The sequence below is a fragment of the Physeter macrocephalus genome, chromosome 21 (assembly GCF_002837175.3).
Source record: "Physeter macrocephalus isolate SW-GA chromosome 21, ASM283717v5, whole genome shotgun sequence".
NCBI classification, from domain to species: Eukaryota; Metazoa; Chordata; class Mammalia; order Artiodactyla; family Physeteridae; genus Physeter; species Physeter macrocephalus.
Genome location: NC_041234.1, coordinates 32,819,415 through 32,840,207, shown reverse-complemented (window position 1 = coordinate 32,840,207; position 20,793 = coordinate 32,819,415). Strand labels below are relative to the sequence as shown.

At 42.9% G+C, this 20,793-nt stretch overlaps 1 protein-coding gene and 1 non-coding gene across 2 annotated transcripts in view; one reads left to right on the top strand and one right to left on the bottom strand.

The window, feature by feature from the left end:
* The window catches only part of SLC9A7 (solute carrier family 9 member A7), a 147,532-nt gene extending 129,053 nt beyond the window's left edge, over nucleotides 1–18,479 (bottom strand). The window contains exon 1 of the mRNA XM_024116911.3: nucleotides 18,127–18,479. Coding sequence (XP_023972679.1) covers nucleotides 18,127–18,448 — 322 coding nt within the window. The 5' untranslated portion in view covers nucleotides 18,449–18,479. The remainder of the gene's footprint in view (nucleotides 1–18,126) is intronic.
* Nucleotides 1,369–1,440, top strand: TRNAE-UUC (transfer RNA glutamic acid (anticodon UUC)). Its single transcript has one exon. It is a non-coding gene; the product is annotated as a tRNA-Glu (tRNA).
* Nucleotides 18,480–20,793: the final 2,314 nt, after the last annotated feature.

Sequence of the window (20,793 nt, the reverse complement as noted above, 5' to 3'; positions counted from 1 at the left end):
TGCTCCGCGACGGGAGAGGCCACAACAGAGGGAGGCCCGCATACCACAAAAAAAAAAAAAAAAAGATCCCGCATGCCACAACAAAGATCCTGAATGCCACAACTAAGACCCTGTGCAGCCAAAATTAATTAATTAATTAAAGTGGGTTTATTGTAAACAGCATACATGTTATGTCTTTTTTAAAAAAAAAATCCAATCTGACAATCTCCTTTAGATCATTCACATTTCACATTTAAAGTGATTACTGATATGGTGGGGTTAAAATCTATCGTGTTAGCTGTTTTTTATTTGTTCCGTTTGTTCTTCATTTCTTTTTTTTCCTCTCTTTCTGCTCTAGGTCTTATTTAGTATTTTTTATGATTCCATTTTATCAGTTCTATTGCTATGTTTACTTAATGCTTGTTAGCTTGGTAGTGGGGAGGTGGGAGATGGGGGCAGTCTCTTCTGTTCCGGTCAATCATCAATATTAGATAGGTACTGTGGCCCCAGGTCTTGGGGTTGTGGCCTCCATAAGCATGTGATCCTCTTCCAAACAAAATTCTGTGCCCAGAATTATGGTATTCCTTTCCTTCCCTAAGAGTAGAGCTTCTTTGTTTTTCCTGTTCTTTCCCAGCTGCAGTGGGTTTCCACCAGTTTTTGTTCCCCTTCTTCCTGCAGATTAAGACTTTTGTTCCTCTAGGAGATGAGGAGACATGTCTGGGCAGATTTTGGCAGCGGCTGTTGTTCTGCTATCCTAGCCAGCACATGGGGGACACTTTCTCTGGAGTCTCCCTGATCTTCCCTGTGAGCACCTGGTGGGGATCCTGAAGGAAAAGTCTGCAAGGCAGAACCTTCTATACCTATGGCCCCCAACCTTTAGTAATTCATTAACAATTTAATCTTATTGGCTTATATGACATTGGCAGTGTCTATCCCAGGTAAGCAAATGCTCATGTGCTATTTCTCCCTGCAGTGGCACCTGCATCTCTCCTGATTTGGGGTTAGGTGTAAGCCCGGAAACGTTAGTTTTCCATTGGGTTCAAGAAAAGTCATTAATTTGCAATTTGTCCAGCTGTTTTCTTGTTGTAAGGATGGGACCTCTACAGTCCACATCTCTGAGCTGAAACCAGAAGGCTGTTGATTAGTTTTTCAAGTGTAGTTATATCTTATATGCAGCCTTTTCCCACAAAGTCTAGATATTTGAAATATTAAAAGACTGTGTCAAGCAAAGTATAATGTACTAACAATTCGCTGAACATTTCGTTAATCCAACAGACTGGATATTCTTATAGTGTTAATACCTAATCAAGGATTCTGATCAGTTTGAAATAACTGATATTCTTGCCTGGGTTGCAATAATTTCAATTAAAAAAAGAACTTATTGGGAATTCCCTGGTAGTTCAGTGGTTAGGACTTGGCACTTTCACTGCCGTGGCCCAGGTTCAATCCCTGGTCAGGGAACTAAGATCCTGCAAGCCGCATGGCACAGCCAAATAAAAAATAAAAATAAAATAAAAATAAAAAGGGTCCTCCCGTCTCTCCTCATATCTACCACCACTTCCTCTCTCTAAATAATATATAATAACTCAATCAAACAGCGTCAGTAGAAAAAGCATAAAAATAGCTGATGTGGGGTTTGTTAATGCATAAACTTAACATTTCAAATGTGAACAACTGTTTATCATAATTACCTCATCTCATCCTTTAAGCAGATATTATCATAGCAAATGTAGCTTGTGCCTCGACACCTAGCTTCCTTTCCCCCAGACTGCTGATAGGAATACTGGCTCTTTTGACCCTGACCATGCAGCTTTCCTCCTCCCTTCTGGACCATACCTAGGTATTGGACATACTGCATATCAGAATGGGCATTCGATTTGAGGAAGGACCTTCACACCAGTCCTGGGCTGATGTGCCCTCAGATCCACTTTCTGCCCTTTGCTGCTCTGCTATGTGTTGCAGGGGACAGGAAAAGAGTGGGGACTCCTGTAAACTACTTTTCCAGGCCCCCTTGCAAGTGGCTTCCAGTTAAATTAATCCAATGGGTGGCACTGATAAGAGACTAGAGGGTGAGAGGAATGAAGTCAGGGTATCTCAGGCGACCTCACTCCCAGGTTCTGGTAACACCACCTTCTCCCTATGTCCACCCCAGGGGTGACAGTGGCTTCCCGCTGTTCCTTATCTCTAGGTCGCTTCAATGCACGCTGGTTGGCTTCTCAGCTCTTCCAATGCCTTGGTTCACAGTTGTCTCCTACTGTACTACTTGCCTCTTTTTTCCTGAGTGGACTGGGATTGGGACTTCATCTGCCACATCAGAGCTTCACTCTTTACCAGATTTCCCCACAATGAATAAAAATCACTACTGCAAAGAAAAAAAAATGTTGCCTGCCATTCCAGTTCTGCAAGGATCAAGCCATTAGCCGCTGCAGTCGCCCACCAGTTCATACATATTCTAGCTCCTCCATTACCTCTTAGGAGCAGTTCCTCAGAGCTATCTGAGAGGCTGTCTCTCAGGCTCAAGTCCCCGAATAAAACTTAACTCACAACTTTCACATCGTGCATTTTTCTTTCAGGCAACACTAACAGTATTACCATCTTGTCTGTGTCTCTCTCCAGTGCCATCATAAACACTCTGCACAACACTGCCATTGAAAAGAGACAATTCTCTCATTCATGTCACTGAAGAGAATCACTCTGGCCCATTCATAGCCTACTCTGTTAATGAATGCAATTGTTTCCTTCCCCAGTTCTCTCAACAGCAAAAATGTACAGTAGCCAACAGATTCCTAGACTAGAATAAGATCATCCACGGTAGGCTTGTTTTAAATGTGTGTCTAAGTGTATATAAAAATGCATAACTGCATAAAAACACAGACACACACATGAAGTCCACAGTTCAAGAAAAATAAAACGAAAAGAGTCTGTATGGGGGTTACAAGGACAAAAAAAATAAAAGACCAAAACTCCTTCATGGAATTAAGGCTTCCACTTCCAGACAAGAAAGAGAAAGAGGGACTGGAATTATCTTCATGCCTGAAACAAAACCAAACATAAATACATGAAATAATGGTTTTCAAGACACTGGACATCAGGCAGTGAAGAAGAGTGATCCCTGAGAGATGGGGGGAAATGTGGTAAGCCCTTGATTGCTCCAGCTTACTGCCTTAAGAGCGTTTCCAAGCCACAAAACAGGGAGGAGAAACAGAGACAAAGTCTAGCCAACTCCTGAAACTGACAAAGCTGGGATTCTGGATACAAAAAGCAGCTAAAGTTCCCAGGACTGAGCACCAGAAGGGAGACCTAAACAGAGAAAGAATCCTGGAGATCCACAAGGGGTCTCTACCTCAAGTATTCAGAAGAGATCAACATATGCATATGAGGGGAAAGAATAACCTGAAAGGATTATGGATACAGGGTTTCTTTGGGGGGGAGTGATAAAAATGCCCTAAGACTGTGGTGAATAATTGATAGATCTACATAGGAAATCATTTAAGAATATAGAAGATTTGAGCTAAAACAATTTTGTAAAAGAATAAAATTGGAGGACTCACACTACCCAATTTTAAGATGCACTACAAAGCTGCAGCAAGCAAGACAGTATGGAACTGGCACAAAGCTAGACACAGATATCAGTGGAACACAGAAGAAAGTCCAGAAAAACATCCATACAGATATGGGCAATTGAGGGAATTCCCTGGCAGTCCAGTGGTTAGAACTCTGCACTTTCACTACCAAGGGCCCAGGTTCAATCCCTGGTCAGGGAACTAAGATCCTGCAAGCTGCGTGGCGTGCCCCCCCCCAAAAATATATGTATTTCATATTACATATCCAACAAAAAACTTGATTCCAGAATATATTTTAAAAACTCTCAAAATTCAAAGAAAACAATACAATTAGAAAATGGGCAAAAGACTTGAACAGTCACTTCACCAAAAAGAATATGTGAATGGCAAATAAGCAGATGAAAAGATGTTCAGCATCAGGGAAATGCAAATTAAAACCACGATGAGATACCAGTACTCATTTATTAGAATGGCTAAAATTAAAAATACTAACAATACTAAGTGCTGAAGAGACTGTGGAGCAACTGGAATGCTTACACATTGCTAGTTGGAAAGTACAGCTACTCCAGAAAACAGTTTGGCAGTTTCCTTATAAAATTAAACATATGCTTACCCTATGACCCATCAATCCCACTCCTGGGTATTTACCACAGAAAAATGGAAACTTACATTCACACAAAAACCTGTATGCTAACACTTATAGTAGCTCTATTCATAATCACAAAAAAACTGGAAACAACCTAAATGTCCCTCAACTTGCAAACAAATAAACTATGGTATATCCATAAAATGGAAGCAATAAAAATGAACTAATTATAGACACATGCAACAACATGGATAAATCTCAAAGGCCTTATGCTGAGTAAAAAAGCTAATCCCAAAAGGTTACATACTGAAAGATTCCATTTATGTTGACATTTGAAAAGACAAAACAATAGTGATGGAGAACAGATCAGTGGTTGCCAGAGTAGGGTGGTAACATGGGTTTTTTAGGGTGAAGGAACTAATATTCACCTCAATTGTGGTGATGGTTACACATATCTATATATATTGTAAAATTCATAAAACTGTATGTCAAAAGTCAATATTACTTATGATAATTTTAAAAATAAAATTAATAAATCTAAAAAAGTAATGATTTTAAAAATAAAAGTGGGACTTCCCTGGTGGTCCAGTGATTAAGACTCCGTGCTTCCAGTGCAGGGGGCACAGGTTTGATTCCTGGTCGGGAAACTAAGATCCTGCATGCCATGAGGCGTGGCCAAAAAAAAAAAAAAAGTGTCTTGAAACCAAAGAACCCCCAGGAACACAAAAAGCTAACAGTCAATTGATAACACAGGAAAAAATTAACATAATAGGCCTGATGTTGCTATATTTAGCAGGCCCTGCTTGTATGACTGATCCGTGCAATAGCTCCTGGGAACTTGGCCTGTAAAATATCCCCTATGCTACTAATTGATAAGGTTGTTTTATGTGCCTGGAATGCTGAATATGGCCATACCAGCCTTGCTAGATAGTTTCTGCAAATGTAATTCATAGAGTACACCTGCTTTCTTCTGGGAATCAGAAATTTCAGTAACAGTACCTAATCAGTCCCCAATTAAAAAAAAAAAAAACTCCAAGTCTTGAGCAAGCTTCCCTAGGCAGAAACACTGTGCAGGCACTGCTGTATTTAATTGCTGGAGGAAGCAGCTTGTTCTGTGAAACCCCACCCCTTTGGAAGCCCACATCTAGACTCTTCCAGACTCCACCCATTATGTCTTTTTCCCTTGCTGATCCTGCTGCGTATCCTTTCACTGTAACAAACCATAGCGGTGACTACAAATGTCTCTAAATCCCATGAGTCTTTCTAGCAAATCACCAAATGTGTGGGTGATCGTCAAATGCCCAAAACAGTTCCAAAATATAAGTGGTACTTTAAATCTTAACCCTTTCCTCAAACCCTTTTTTTGGATCTGTACTGCCTACTCTTTAGCCTCTCCTAGAATCCCAAGCAGTGCCATATCCACTGTAGTCTTGAACATCTGCATTAGGCCCTTGAAAGAGCCTCATATGTGACACCCAAGTTCCAAGTGGAACTCAGAGCCTGGTGTAAATGTTACAATTAGGTTCAGCAGCAAATAACAAAGACCCATTTCTCTCTCACTTACAAGGAGTCCAAAAGTATGTAGTCCAAGCCTGGCATGGCAGCTCTATGCTATCAGAGACCTCAGCTCCATCTAACTGTATTGCCAGAAATGCCTTCCATTCCCAAGGTTACCTCTTGATCCAACATGGCTGCTGGAGATCTAGCCATAACATCCACATTCAAGATGACAGAAGGCATGGCAGAAGAAGGGCATGCTCCCTTTCTTTTAAGGATACTTTGCACTTACCCCACACAACACTTCTTCTAGTCTTTAAGCCAGAACTTGGTCATATGACCATACCTAACTGCAAGAGAGGCCAGGAAATGCAGTGCTTTCATTGCACAGAAATATGCTAAGCTAAAAATCAGGGTTCCATTAGAAAGATGAAAGGGAGAATGGATATTGGGAGGTAACTGGAGTCTCTGCTACACCTAGTTAGTTCTACACTCAACACAAAGTAATCTGTGAATCAACTGTTTTAATAACCTAAGATAATTTGAGGTCAATGTGTCTTTACCTAAAATGTGTTACAGAGGTAGATATGGAGAAGAGTGATAAGAAAAGAGTGGTTGAGTATAAACCTAAACTGCTACTTCTGTCTTCTGCCTGCTCAAATATACTGTTGAGCCCCTCAGGAGGAAATGAATACATTCCTAGAAAGACACAAACTATCAAAAACTGACTCAAAAAGAAATAGAAAATCTGAATAGATCTATAACAAGGAGATTGAATCAATAATCAAAAACCTCCCCAAAAAGAAAAGCTCAGAACCACATGGCTTCACTGTTGAATTCACCCAAACAATTAAAGAAAAACTAACACCAATCCTTCTCAAACTTCCCAAAAGTTGAAAAAGAGTGAACATTTCCTGACTCTAGGAGGCCAGCATTACCCTGATACCAAAGCCAGACAAACACATGACAAGAACAGAAAACTACAGACCAATAGTCCCTAAGAATATAGATGCAAAAATCCTCAACAAAATACTAGCAAACGGAACTCAGCAGCATATTAAAAGAATTACACACCATGACCCAATGTAATTTATCCCAGGAACGCAAAGGTGGCTCAATATATGAAAGTCAATCAATGTAATATACCACATTAATAGAATGAAGGGAAAAACCCACATCATCACCTCAATTGATGCAGAAAAAGCATTTGACAAATCTAACACCTTTTCATTATAAAACACCCAATAAACTAGAAATAAAAAGGAATTTTCAATGATAAAGGTCATATGTGAAAAAAATACATCTAACATCATACTCAATAATGAAAGACCGAAACCTTTTCCCCTAAAATCAAGAACAAGACAAAGATGCCTACTTTCACCACTTCTATTCAACATAGTACTGGATGTTCTAACCAGAGCAGTTAGGCAAGAAAGGGAAATAAAAGACATCCAAATTGGAAAGGAAGAAGTAAAACTATCTCCATTGGCAGATGACATGATATTACACACATAAAACCCTAAAGAATAGACACACACACACACACACACACACACACACACACACACAGAGTTAGAGATAATAAACAAATTCAACAAAGCTGCAGGATATAAAATCAATACCAAAAAAAAATCAGTCATACTTCTATATATTAGTAATGAACAATCCAAAAAGGAAATTAAGAAAATAACACCATATACAAAAATTAACTAAAAACAGATCAAAGATCCAAATTTAAAAGCTAAAACAGGGAATTCCCTGGCAGTCCAGTGGTTAGGGCTCGGGGCTTTCACTGCCAGGGCCACATTTGATCCCTGGCCGGGGAACTAAGATCTTGTAAGCCACGTGGTACGACCAAATAAATAAATAAAAGTTAAAACTATAAAACTCTTGGAAGAAAATATAGGAGGAAAGCTTCATGGCACTGGATTTTGCAATGAATACGATACCAAAAGCACAAGGAACAAAAGAAAAAATAGATAAACTGAACTTCATCAAAATTAAAACTTTTGCACATCAAAGGACACTATCATAGAGTGAAAAGGCAACCCAATGGATAGGAGAAAATATTTGCAAATCATATATCTGATAAGAGAATAATATCCAGAATATGTAGAGAACTACAACTCAACAACAAAAAATAACCAAATTTTTAAAATAGAGGCTTGAATGAACATTTCTCCAAAGAAGATATACAAATGGACAACGAGCACATGAAAAGATGCTCAGCATCATTAGTCCTTAGGGAAGCATCAATCAAACCCATAATAAACTACCACTTCACAACTACTAGGGTGACTATTAAAAAAAAACAGAAAATAAGTAGGAAAGGATGTGGCGATATTGGAACCCTTGTGCATTGTGGTGGGAATGTAAAATACTGCAGCCACTTTGGAAAACAGTTTAGTGGTTCCTCAAAAATTTAAACACAGACCTACCCTACGACCCAGGAATTCCACTTCTAGGTACATACTCAAAAGAATTGAAAATAGAAACTCAAACAGACACTTGTATGCAAATGTTCATAGCAGTATTATACCACCAATAGCCAAAAGGTGGAAACAACCCAAGTGTCCCTGAACTGATGGATGGATACACAAAATGTAGCATATATATACAATGGGATACTATTCAGCCACAGAAAGGAATGAAGTTCACGTACCTGCTACAACATGGATGAACCTTGAAAATATTATTTTAAGTGAAACAGATCAAATATTGTATGATACACTTATATGAAATCTCTAGAATAGGCAAATTCATAGAGACAGAAAGTAGATTAAAGGTTATCAGGGGCTAGGGTGAGGGAGGAATGGGGCATTATTACTTAATGAGTACAAGGTTCTATTTGGGGTGATGGTCACACAATTTTATGAATGTTATTAATGCTAGTGAATTATACAGTTAAAATAATTTAAATGACATTTTATGTTATATATATTTTACTACAATAAAAAAGAAAGAAAAACCCACCATGTGGCTTATTAGCTAAATATACAATTTTCTGCAAACACATACTCACCTATCCCTTCATTCTCCTTTCTTAAACAGTTCGCTGTGATTCAAGCAGATGTTTTCAAAAACAAAGGTTTCCTTCTCAGAAACTTCACTCTCAGTGTGAATCTGGGGCACAACAACTTGAAGGAAGGAACTTTAATGCTAAGCAGTATTACAGCATCTCATTTTTTGTTAGACAAAGTAGAATCCATTAAACAAATATTCCCATAGCACCTACTATGGGTTAGGCACTGTTCTAGGGGCAGAGACAGAGCAAACAAAAGAGACATTCCTGCCTGCACCAGGCTTCTTTCTCATGTATTGTGTTTTGGAAAATCTCTCCAGGAGACTATGATATGCCTGTGACAACTAGCACAGCAAGAGCAGAGAGACCCAAGCGCTTGACAGACCCAGTTCTACCCGCTTCCCCACCTCTGTGATAGCGATGTCTAGAGATGAGAAAACTTTTAAGCAACTGCTCCCACCTGAGAAGGCCTAGTGCAGCCACCCTGATCATCGCTTGACTACATTCCTCCATAACACTGGGAGCCTTCTGTCATACTGTCTTAGTTCGGGCTGCTATAACGAAGTACCATAGACTGTGCAGCCTATAAACCAGAGAAATTTATTTCTCCCAGTTCTGGAGGCTGAAGTCCAAGATCAGGGTACCAGTATGTTCGGGTTCTGGTGAGCGTCCTCTTTTGGGTTGTACACTGACGACTTCTCGTTGTATCCTCACATGGTGGAGAGTTCTCTGGGGCCTCTTTTTAAGGGCACTAATCCCATTCATGAGGGCTCCACCTTCATGACCTAATTACTTCCCAAAGGCCAAATGTCCCAATACCATCATCACCCTGGGAGTTAGGACTTCAACATAAGATTTTTGAGAGGCCACAAATGTTCAGTCCATAACACATATCAATGGAGTAACACCTGGAATGTGGCCTTTGGGGTACAAATGAGCCAAGGTATCTTGGCTTTACTTGGATTAAAGGGCCCCAGACAGATCTAGCATAGGAAAATTGATTCTTCCAAACTGGCCAGCCTCACCCCTTGCAGCTGTACACTGGAGTTTGGAGACAAAGCCCCAGCTAATAATAAAGGGTCACTTTGCTTTGTTTTATACTCTGGGCATGGATTTCCCTCAAAGACTTCCTGGAACCAGGTAATCGGGGCACGATTCAGGTTCTGCTCTATCCTGGCTAAACACATCCTCAACCTATTGATCTCATCCTTTAATAGATCCCCATTGACCAATCTCAAACATGTGACTCTAAACAAATGAGGTACTAAGCCTAACTTTCAATTTCTTCATCTCGCAGAACGGGGCCAATAATACGGTCTTCATACATTTGATGTGAAGGTTAAATGGCTTAAAGTATGCAAAATACTTAATATGGTGCTTGACTATTATAGCAGGTGCTCAATAAACAGTTGCTATTTTTTTCCTGCATTTATTTAATTACAAGCAACATAGTGAATGTATTTAAAGGGTGAAAACTTAAATATTCTATAGCAGTGAGTTTCAAACTTCAGTATTTAAAAGAAAAAAAACCTTGGTAGTGCATTGAATCACAGATCTCTGGGCCCCACTGAGACATTCTCAGTCAGTCTGCGGCCAGACATGCTATTTTTAACAAGCTCCCAGGTAATGCTGATAGGTCTACTGAAACAACTTCATAAACTCAAGATGAATGCCCTCTTCAAACTTGATCACTTAAAATACAAAATTTAGTTTATCAACAGCTGACAACAACAAGAAATATGCATGCAAATCCTACTATTTCTCTTTTCTGGATTATGTATTACAAAGTACTCATCAAATACTTCATCAGAGATTGGCTAGCTGCTTTCCAAACCTGTTCCTCTTACTACAACTAGACAATATTTTCCTGCCTCCCTTCCGGTTAGATGTGGCCTCGTGACCAAATTCTGTCCAACAGAAGCAGCAAAGCAATGTGCAACACTTCCAGGCTTAGTGTGTAAGGCTTCCCCATATGATCTTCTTTTTCTTGCCTCATTCGTTGGCTGGAGGGAGAGGATTCCAAAGTCCCAAGGGATGGGGAAGCCGCAAGATGGAAGACACCTGGTCCCTGAAACACCACATGGAGAGCCACCTGCCAGACCCTTGCACTGGCCCGTTACATGAGTAAAAAATGAACTTTTCTCTTGTTAGGCCCCAGAAATTTGGGGTTGGTCTATTATAACAGCTACCATTACCCTAATACAGATATCCACATTGATTAAAAGGGAGGGAGCATGATTTAACCAAAAGAGAAAAGCCTCCTAACATATACTCTCTTCTAAGTGGAACAGAGGCAGTTTTTCAAAAGACATGTGAACCTACAAATCAAACCAAAAAACTGAAATGAAAAAGAAGTTACTGATTCTTAAGTCATGTAAGCCTAACATCATCTCACGCAACCTAAAGTCAGTGTTACACAGTGTCAGAAAGAGTTTTGTTTTTTTTTTAACATCTTTATTGGCGTATAATTGCTTTACAATGGTGTGTTAGTTTCTGCTTTACAACAAAGTGAATCAGTTATACATATACATATGTTCCCAAATCTCTTCCCTCCTGCATCTCCCTCCCTCCCACCCTCCCTATCCCACCCCTCTAGGTGGTCACAAACCACCTAGCTGATCTCCCTGTGCCATGCGGCTGCCATGGCCTTGAGGATATGGGGAGGGGGAAGGGTAAGCTGTGATGAAGTGAGAGAGTGGCATAGACATATATACACTACCAAACGGAAGGTGGATAGCTAGTCAGAAAGAGTTTAATGAGAGTAACAGATGGGTTGTAGACAGCCTCACCTGTACAACATTTTAGACAGAACAGTTAACAAAGTCATCAGCTAAGAAGTTACAGGGAGGTTAACATCTCCCCCAATCTTCTATTTTAATGACAATTTCAAAACATACAAAAAGTTGAAAGAATATCAAGCACACCTTTCATCCACCACCTAGATTTAACAATTGCTAGTATTTTGCCATATTTTTTCCTCTATGTATGTGGTGAATTTTTTTCGACTGAACTTTTTGAAAGTTGCATACATTAGGACTCATACACTTCACCCCTAAATACTTCAGCCTACATCTCCAAATAAGTACATTCTCCTATATAAATAACCTTAATTATTACACCTAAGAAAATAACAGTAATTTCCTAATATCATCTAATACCAAGTCCAGATTCAAATATCCCCAACTGTCCCCAAAACATTTTTATAGCTCATTTTCATAAACCAGGAGCCAATCAACTGTCCTGCGCTACATTTGGTTATGTCTCTTTGGTCTCCATTAACTCAGAACACTGTCTTAGTCTGCTCAGGCTGCTAGAACAAAATACCATAGACTGGGTGGCTTAAACAGCATTTATTTCTCACAGTTCTGGAGGCTCGGAAGTCCAAGATCAAGGTGCTGGCAGATTCGGTGTCTGGTAAGGATGCTCTTCCTGGCTATGGGTTGCTGCCTTCTTGCTGTATCCTCACATGGTAGAAGAGAGAGGGCACTGATCCCATCATGGAGACTCCACCCTCATGACCCCATCTAAACCTAATCTCCTCCCAAAGGCCCCACTTTCAAAGACCATCACATTGGGGATTGGGACTTGAACATATGAATTTTGAGAGGACACAATTCAGTCCACTTATCTTGCCTTTCTGTTTCCCTTGACATAGACTTTTGGAAGAAACCACGACCAACTGTCTTGTAGACTGTCCCATATTTTGGATATGCCCGTTTTCACATGGTATTTTATAACTTATTTCTCTATCCCCTAGATTTCCTATAAACTGGAATATGTGCCTAAACCTCGATTAGATTCAGATGAAACATTTTGAGGACGAATACTACATAGGTAAAGCTGTATGCTTCCTCTTGCAACACATCAGGAGGCATATAATACCAGATAGTTCCACAAGGACCAAGGATAAATTTGATGGCTTGAGTATAAGATGGTGACTGCCAGACCTCTCCACCGTAAAGGTACCTTCTTTCCTTTGTGATAGGTAAGTAATCTGTGGGGTGATACTCAGCACCACGCAAGTACCATGTTCCCCAACAACCTCTCACCTATGGCTCTGGAATTCACTGAAAATCCTTGTCTAAATCAACTGTCCTTGGGGGCTGTGAAATGGTGATTTCTAATTACAGCATTCCAAAAAGTTCTAAGAAATGCTTTCAGGAAATGTCATTTTTCTAATTTTAAGACACATTTTAGGGCTTCCCTGGTGGCGCAGTGGTTAAGAATCCGCCTGCCAAGGCAGGGGAAACGGGTTCGAGCCCTGGTCCGGGAAGATCCCACATGCTGCGGGGCAGCTGGGTCCGTGAGCCACAACTACTGAGCCTGCGCGTCTGGAGCCTGTGCTCCGCAACAAGAGAGGCTGCGACAGTGAGAGGCCCGCGCACTGCGATGAAGAGTGGCCCCCACTCACCGCAACTAGAGAAAGCATAAATAAATAAAAATTAAAAAAAAAAAGACACATTTTACTTCCATTTCTAACTTTTAAATAACTAATGTTACCGAACCACACAACTTATAATCTATTTCTAATGCATTTTTGCTACAAAAAAGGTGTTTGCTTTATTTTTTTAATTTTTATTTTATATTGGAGTATAGTTAACAATGTTGTGTTAGTTTCGGGTGTACAGCAAAGTGACGCAGTTATACATATACATCTATCTATTCTTTGTTTGCTTTATTTTTAAACGTTTCAATTGCAAAAGTAATGTGTCAGTGTTATAGAAATTTCAGGCCATTCAGAAGAGTACAAAAGGAAAAGTAACATCTCCTCTCTCTCCCTCCCAACAACAGGTCCCACTGTCAAAGGATAACCACTGCTAAGTTTGTGCATCCTTCCAGAGCACACATATCACATATAAATGTATATGCATCATGTTTATGTATATACATCATATGACTTTCAAAAAAATAAATGAGAGACTATACATACTGCTCTGTGCCTTGTTTTTTCCCACAACACTATGTGTGGGCAGCTGCCCTAAAAGGACATCTCAAAACACCTCTTTTTCCCAGCTGCATAGTATTCCTTAGTGGGAATGTGCTGTAGTTTAACCAGTTCCTTCTTAATGAGTATGGCAACTTGTTTCTGCTGCAACAAATATTGCCATCTATATAATGTAACATGCTAGTGCATGTATTTCTGAAAAATAAATTCCAAGAATGGAGACTGCTGGATAAAAGAGTAGAATAGCTACTCTGAAAATTTTTTTCTAAGTATTAACAAATAGCCCACCAAAAATTAGGATTCTCATCACTCCCACTAACTGTATCCTAATGCATTTTAAAATTACAGCAGGTCTCTGCTCAAGTAGCAATGCTGGCCAAAGAATCACAAATCTAAATTGAAAACGAGAACTGATATTTACCAAGTAAGTACCAGACACTGCACTTGACCTTTACAACATCACAATAATACAAAAATTCTGTGAGGTGAGTGGCATTGTCTCCATTTTTGAAAAGAGGAATCTAAGGCTCAGAGAGCTTGCCCAATGTTACACAGCTTTATAAGTAACAGGGCCAACATCTGAACCCAGGGGATCTGGTACCAAACGGAGACTATACAGAGCTTCCCCAAACTAGGGCCAAAGTGAAGGGCTCTTAAAAATAAATAAATAAATAAATAAGGGCTCCGGATTAACCAGGAAGAGGGTGGTTCTGAAATGTTTGCTCACAGGCTCAAATGTTAATTTCATGCTACTGCAAAAAGCCATATTTCCTCTTTCAGACTTTGGCTTTGAACCCACCCTCACCCTGTGCTTAGGAATCCAGCTTCAACAAAACAACGAGCCCACGGTCCACAGAACCTGGAGGGGCTGACCAACATGTACTTGGAAAGTTGACAGGCGTGGAGGAGGGGGCAGCCAGAAGCAGGTGGTGGGCTAGCATGGCAAAGTTAGATATTCTGGACCCATATCAGTTGTCACAAAAACATTATGGGGGAAGTGGAACCACTGTACACACGAGAGAGAACCACAATTAACTGAACACAGTCTGTTTATGACACCTTTCCCTGCCTCAAACACTCGCTGTTTCTGCTGCACAGACATGCGGGGCTCGGTAACTTCAGGATGGCACTTAATCACGTACCGAGCCAGACAGCTGGGAGCTCCCTGCCCTGACAAAACAGGTTAGACTGGTGCCAGGCAAGCACCTTACCCACTGCCCTGCAGCTCCCATCGCAGGGTCTGGGGGGCTGCCTTCAACGTCGCTGGAGAGTCTAGTCTTTGGTCACCTTCCCTTGTAGCTGCCTGGACCAGTGGCCAGGGAGGAGGAGTGCTTCTAACTGTCCCTTGGTGAGTAGGGGAACTCCTTTCAATTTAAATGCTAAGCATTCACAGCGTGTCTCTTCTTGTCCTTAGGTCCTTTGGGATCTATCTGTACACACTGCTCCTAAAGTAACATCAACTCTTTTGGGGGGGGATAGTGGGATAAAAGGAGCGAGGAAGAGGAGGGAAAATCTCTTCCCCTTTCCCTGTTTTGTCTCCCTTCCAAACACAGGGTTCCAAAAGTTTCATGGGTACAGTCAACAACTGAAAGATCACAGAAAATTGATAACAATGTGATTTGAATAGGGAGAAGCGGGCATCAAACTGGATGATTTGAGGAGCATCTTAAAATGTCACAACAATGCCACAGAATGGAGGCATGGACATACTATTAGGTGATTCCACTTCCAAAGTTAAAAAGAAAACACAAAAGGGTATAAAGTGATGTCTCCCTCCCACCCCTACGTCCCACCCACCTAGTTCCTCCCCCACAAGGAAACCAATGGTACTGGTCTATTGCATGTCCTTCCAGAGATATTTTACAACTACACCAGCAAATACATATATTATCACATTTTAATATATTACTATATATTAATACATTGTGTCATATATATGTATATATCACAACTTACTTTAAATATTAAAGCCTTCCCTCTCAAAGTACCACTTAAATATTTTTAAAGTGGCAGGAATTAGATTTTTTTTAATTTCAAAGTAAAGAGTTGAAATTCGCAGCTGAACTCTTTTCACTCATGAAAACTTACCAACATTTAAAAGTTAAATTGGTTACCTCCATAAATTAAGTTGGGCACCCAGCACACAGCAGATACTTAACAAACGTTTCCTTAGATCTTTTTGTCCTTTATTACTCAGAGGCAACAGGACAGTTACTCATTTCCTCTATTGATATTGAGAAATGAAATCTGATTTCTTACTATTAAGAAAGAGAAGTCCTGAAATCTGTACCGCATTCACATAAGTATTCAAAGATTTTCATACCGAATTTTAATCAGAATCCCTATCCCAATAGTCTAAGTATATATTGGCTAGTTAGCTTATCAAATGACATTAGAATTCAGATTTGGGGGTGGGGGGGACTTGAAACAGAAGACTAAAATATCCCTGAGAAAAAGAGAAATATTTTCTCTCAATTATAGGCAACCCACACCAAAATATTAATATTTGGCAGAACCTAGGACATCTCACATTGACAAACAAATTTCTTAATGCATTTCAAAGTAAGATTAAAAAACCCAAAGACACAGAACAAAATTACAGAGAATGCTATGAGAGGATGCTGCCTTTTCTGAACATCATCAATTAAACCAGATTTCCGCAAGACAAAATGAAACAGTCACTGGTAGCACAATCCCAATGACTAAAAGATTGAGATGAGTTTAAAAAGTACATATCCACAAAGGAAAATTCCACTGTTGTTTTCAAGCCTTAAGATAAAGGTGACTGAGCTGCTAAGAACATGGAGTACTCCAGAAAATCCATTTTTAAATCCCATTTCCATGCACTTGAGCATGTATTTATGAGCCTGTCAAATCTACCTTCTAAAAGTATTTCACACTGTACTTTAATGATTGGATCTAAAGCTATAAAATAAAAATATTTTCATGGCTATCTATATACATATAAAGGCAATGTTCATTTGCACTATGGCAGAGTCAATCGCCTGAAATGACAACATGCTTCAACTCCCCACTCTGCTACCTGCTCAGGAAACCTTCAAGATTACCTGCAGCCTGGACATCAGTCGTCACCGACTGACACAAACCACAAAGCTAAAGAATGGCCAGGTTTGTGTTCACACCTATAATTTGCAATAACCAAACTCAGTTTTAGATCTGGTCCTGTTTCAATTCAAGACCTGTTTAGGCCACTACCTCTTTAAAACTAAAGGGCTCCCCAACAGCACTTCATAACCTTGATGGCCATGAGCCTGGGCTGTCAACAATCAAGAACCATGAGAAGCAAGGCCCAGGGCCAAGGATAATTGTCACATTAAAGATTAAGGTGTCTGCTTTCCATTCTCTATCAGGGAACCCTGAATGGAAATTGAGTGGAGATATCCCTCCAGTATAAGTGATGAAGTCAAATGTTCCCTACTGGGAACAGTCATGAAGTGGGCTCATCTATTTCACATGAGGACGCCAACCCGGGCCTTAACTCCACTGAATTAAATTCAAAAAGAGAATACTTGGTTCCAGTTTGGAGTCATGTCATGGTGGGCGGGGGTGGGGGCGGAGGGGGGGCAGAGCGGGGGGAGAGGGATGATTCAGATTGTGGCTGACATCCATGTAGTAACGGAAGATTTGCGCTGACCACTGTGCATGTAAAACACCGTGTGCCATTAAATCCAGAAAAGGATGGTGGCATTAGCCCACCTTTCACAACAAAAGAAGGCTGACTCCAGAATTAAAACCACTACTTTTCCTCTTCATACACCCTTAAATGTATCTTCGAAGTCGCGTCCTTCTTACAATCTGAGGAATAGGAAAGCTCCTTTTAGCTTAGAGAAGGCAAGTAACTGGGTATAACTTCCCACCTGGACATAAGGGTGGGAGGCGTGCCCATCTCCCCGACTAGGCCCGCCATGGCGGTGCACCACTCTAAGTCCTGGACCACGCTCACCTTTCACAGTGCTTCAAGCTTCGACTTTATTCACAAGAGATCCGGGAACACAGCATAAGTGGGCGCCCACCCAGGTTGACCATGGACGCGGCGGCATCCACCAAGCCCCGTCAGCTGCTACCCAAGCCGAGGAACGCTCAGCCCTCGCCCCACCCTCATGGTGGCCTGCTTCCTGGGGCGGTGCGGTCCCTGGGAGGTCACCCACCTCCCGCCACCGCACACACCCTGTGGAGCTGAACTGGGGCGGGGGGCGGGGGCGCGGGAGGGGGCGAAGCTGAGACAGAACCGACCGGACAGAACCAGGCCACCCCGGTGCCTTTCATTTTCCCGGTTCCCCTTGAAGAAACGTCGAAATGGAGTGGAATTCTTTTTCGTGGTAATAGGGAGCCCGAAAATGCAGACAGTTGACCTTGGGAACCAAGACCGTAGCAGCGGGAAACGGAAAAGAAACGAAACACGTCGGCAAGTGAAGGGGGAGCACAAGGCGGCGACGGGGACCGGGGGGGGAGCGCAGCAGCCCGGGCGGCCGAGGGGAGTCGGGGACGGTGGGCGCGGGTGCGGGGTGCTCACCGTAGATCATGGCCAGCCCGGTCTCGTGCAGGAAGCGCACCCGGCGGTGCTTGAAGAGCCAGATGGTGAGGATGGTGAGCGTGAGCAGCAGGATGAAGGTGAGCAGGCTCACGCTGTCCTGCCGGTGGCTCTCCTCCGCCTCCTTCTCCGTGGCGAGCTCCTCCATGGCGCTGCTGTCCTCGGCCGCCGCCCCAGAGGAGGAGGCCGAGGCGCGCAGCCCCCGACCCAGCAGCAGCGGTAGCAGCGGCAGCAGCAGCAGCCGCGGTGGCAGCGCCCGAACCACCCGCTCCGGGCCGAGGCGCGCCGCGTCACCAGGCTCCATGGCCCCAGCGCCGCCCGCGCGCCTCCTGCGCGCGGGGACCGGCAGCCCGCGCCGTCGGCGGCTTCCCGTGGCGCCGCCGACCTGCCCGAGCGGCCGCTGCAGCCGCAGCTCCTCCTCCCGCTCGCGCCAGGGCCGGGGCCGCGCCGGGAGCCGCGCTGGGGGAGGGGCGCGCTCAGTGCGCAGGATCCCCAAGCACCGCCCCCCGCCCGCGCACCTGTCCGGCCCCCGGTCGCGCGGCGCGCCCGCCCCGCCGCCTCCCCAGCGGGGTCCCCTGTCGCCCTCCAGCCTGCAGGCGGGGCCGCTGGCCCCTCGCCTTCTGCGCCCCTCGCCTTCTGCGCTCCTCGCCGGGTCCCGGCGTACCTGGCCAGGCCGTCTGGGCTCGCGGTGCCACTTCCTGGGCACTCGCCGCCGCGCTTCGTAAACGGGACGCCAGAGGTCGCCCGTGCCTGGCCGGAGCATCCTTTTCGATGTGCGGTCTCGAGTCCTGTGTCTGGGACCACTCGAAGACTTTTATCTCCGGCCAGTGTGTAGCCGCCCTGGGCCCAGTAGAGTGGGGACTCTGGAGAAGCCGAGGAGCCTCGAAGCCACGTTACCCCCTACACCTCTCTTCCCACGTCTCTGAGAGTGCCTTCCAGCATTCCGGGCTTCCCAGAATCCATCAGGCTTCATTCAAACCTCGGCTTTAGCCTGACCCAAAGTGAGGACCGATAAGGGGTTGAAATGAGGGAAGAGCGTTAAAATAGCACCTTTACCACTTGGCAAGTAGACTGACTTCTTATTCTGGACTGTGTAACTAACCCTCAGGGGGAAGCGGGTTGAACCAGAAGGAACTGGACACTTGCCATTCCAGGTAGATGAGCAGCAGGTGGTTGGGGAGGGGCAATTACCCTAGTGGCCCTTTTATGTTGACCTGTTGGTAGCCCAGGGAGTTTTTGGTGATTCTTAACACCGGGCCCAGGTCTGGAAAAAAAAATCGTAAAGTGGACTCTGAATGAAAAAGCCTCTTGGAACAAATCCTCAGGAACAAGAATTTTCAATCTACCTTGTTCCTCTGGTCAAGGAAGAAAAGAGAGATTGAGTTAATTAATCACTGAATTCCCAGCGCCTAGCACTGTGCTCATAAACGTTTATTGAACCACTCTGAAATCCGTACCAACTGTCCAAGTTTTGTCTCCCAGAGGAGTCTGCATTTTTTTTTTTTTTTTTTTTTTTTTTTTTTGTGGTACGCGGGCCTCTCACTGTTGTGGCCTCTGCCATTGCGGAGCACAGCCTCCGGACGCGCAGGCTCAGCGGTCATGGCTCACGGGCCTAGCTGCTCCGCGGCATGTGGGATCTTCCCGGACCGGGGCACGAACCCGTGTCCCCTGCATCGGCAGGCGGACTCTCAACCACTGCGCCACCAGGGAAGCCCGAGTCTGCATTTTTAAGAGGATTCATTGAAGAGAGAAATGCTTAACTAAAAGGAGTAGTAAATGGGTAGAGATGGTATTAGGTAGGAAAGATATGTGGAGCACTGCAGACTTCCTGGTTCCCCTCTAGGTGAGCACGCTGCCAAGGCCGCCCAGTACCTTCTTTGCAGCATGGGAATCTCTTCATCTAGATTTTAGCTAGCATCTCTCCCTGTTCCTCCAGACTGTCACACAGCCCCTACGAAATCCATTTACCTTGAAGTTCCATGCAGGTTCCCAATGAAACTGCAAACACTAAAAATGTGGAGAGTCACAGAGAAAGTTAACCAATGTGAAAACTTGATCTAAGTTCTAGAGACTCCCTAAAAGCCATGTTTACTGAAAATCTAAATGCCACTCTCTCACTTCGTCACAGCTTACCCTTCCCCCTCCCCATATCCTCAAGGCCATGCTTTAGTACGTCTGTGTTTTATTCCCATCCTACCCTTAGTCTCTTCATGACATTTTTTTTTCGTAGATTCCATATATATGTGTTAGCATACAGTATTTGTTTTTCTCCTTCTGACTTACTTCACTCTGTATGACAGACTCAGGGTCCATCCACCTCACTACAAATAACTCAGTTTCATTTCCTTTTATGGCTGAGTAATATTCCATTGTATATATGTGCCATATCTTCTTTATCCATTCATCTGTCGATGGACACTTAGGTTGCTTCCATGTCCTGGCTATTGTAAATAGAGCTGCAATGAACATTTTGGTACATGACTCTTTTTGAAGTATGGTTTTCTCAGGGTATATGCCCAGTAGTGGAATTGCTGGGTCGTATGGTAGTTCAATTTGTAGTTTTTTAAGGAACCTCCATAGTGTTCTCCATACTGGCTGTATCAATTTATATTCCCACCAACAGTGCAAGAGTGTTCCCTTTTTCCACAC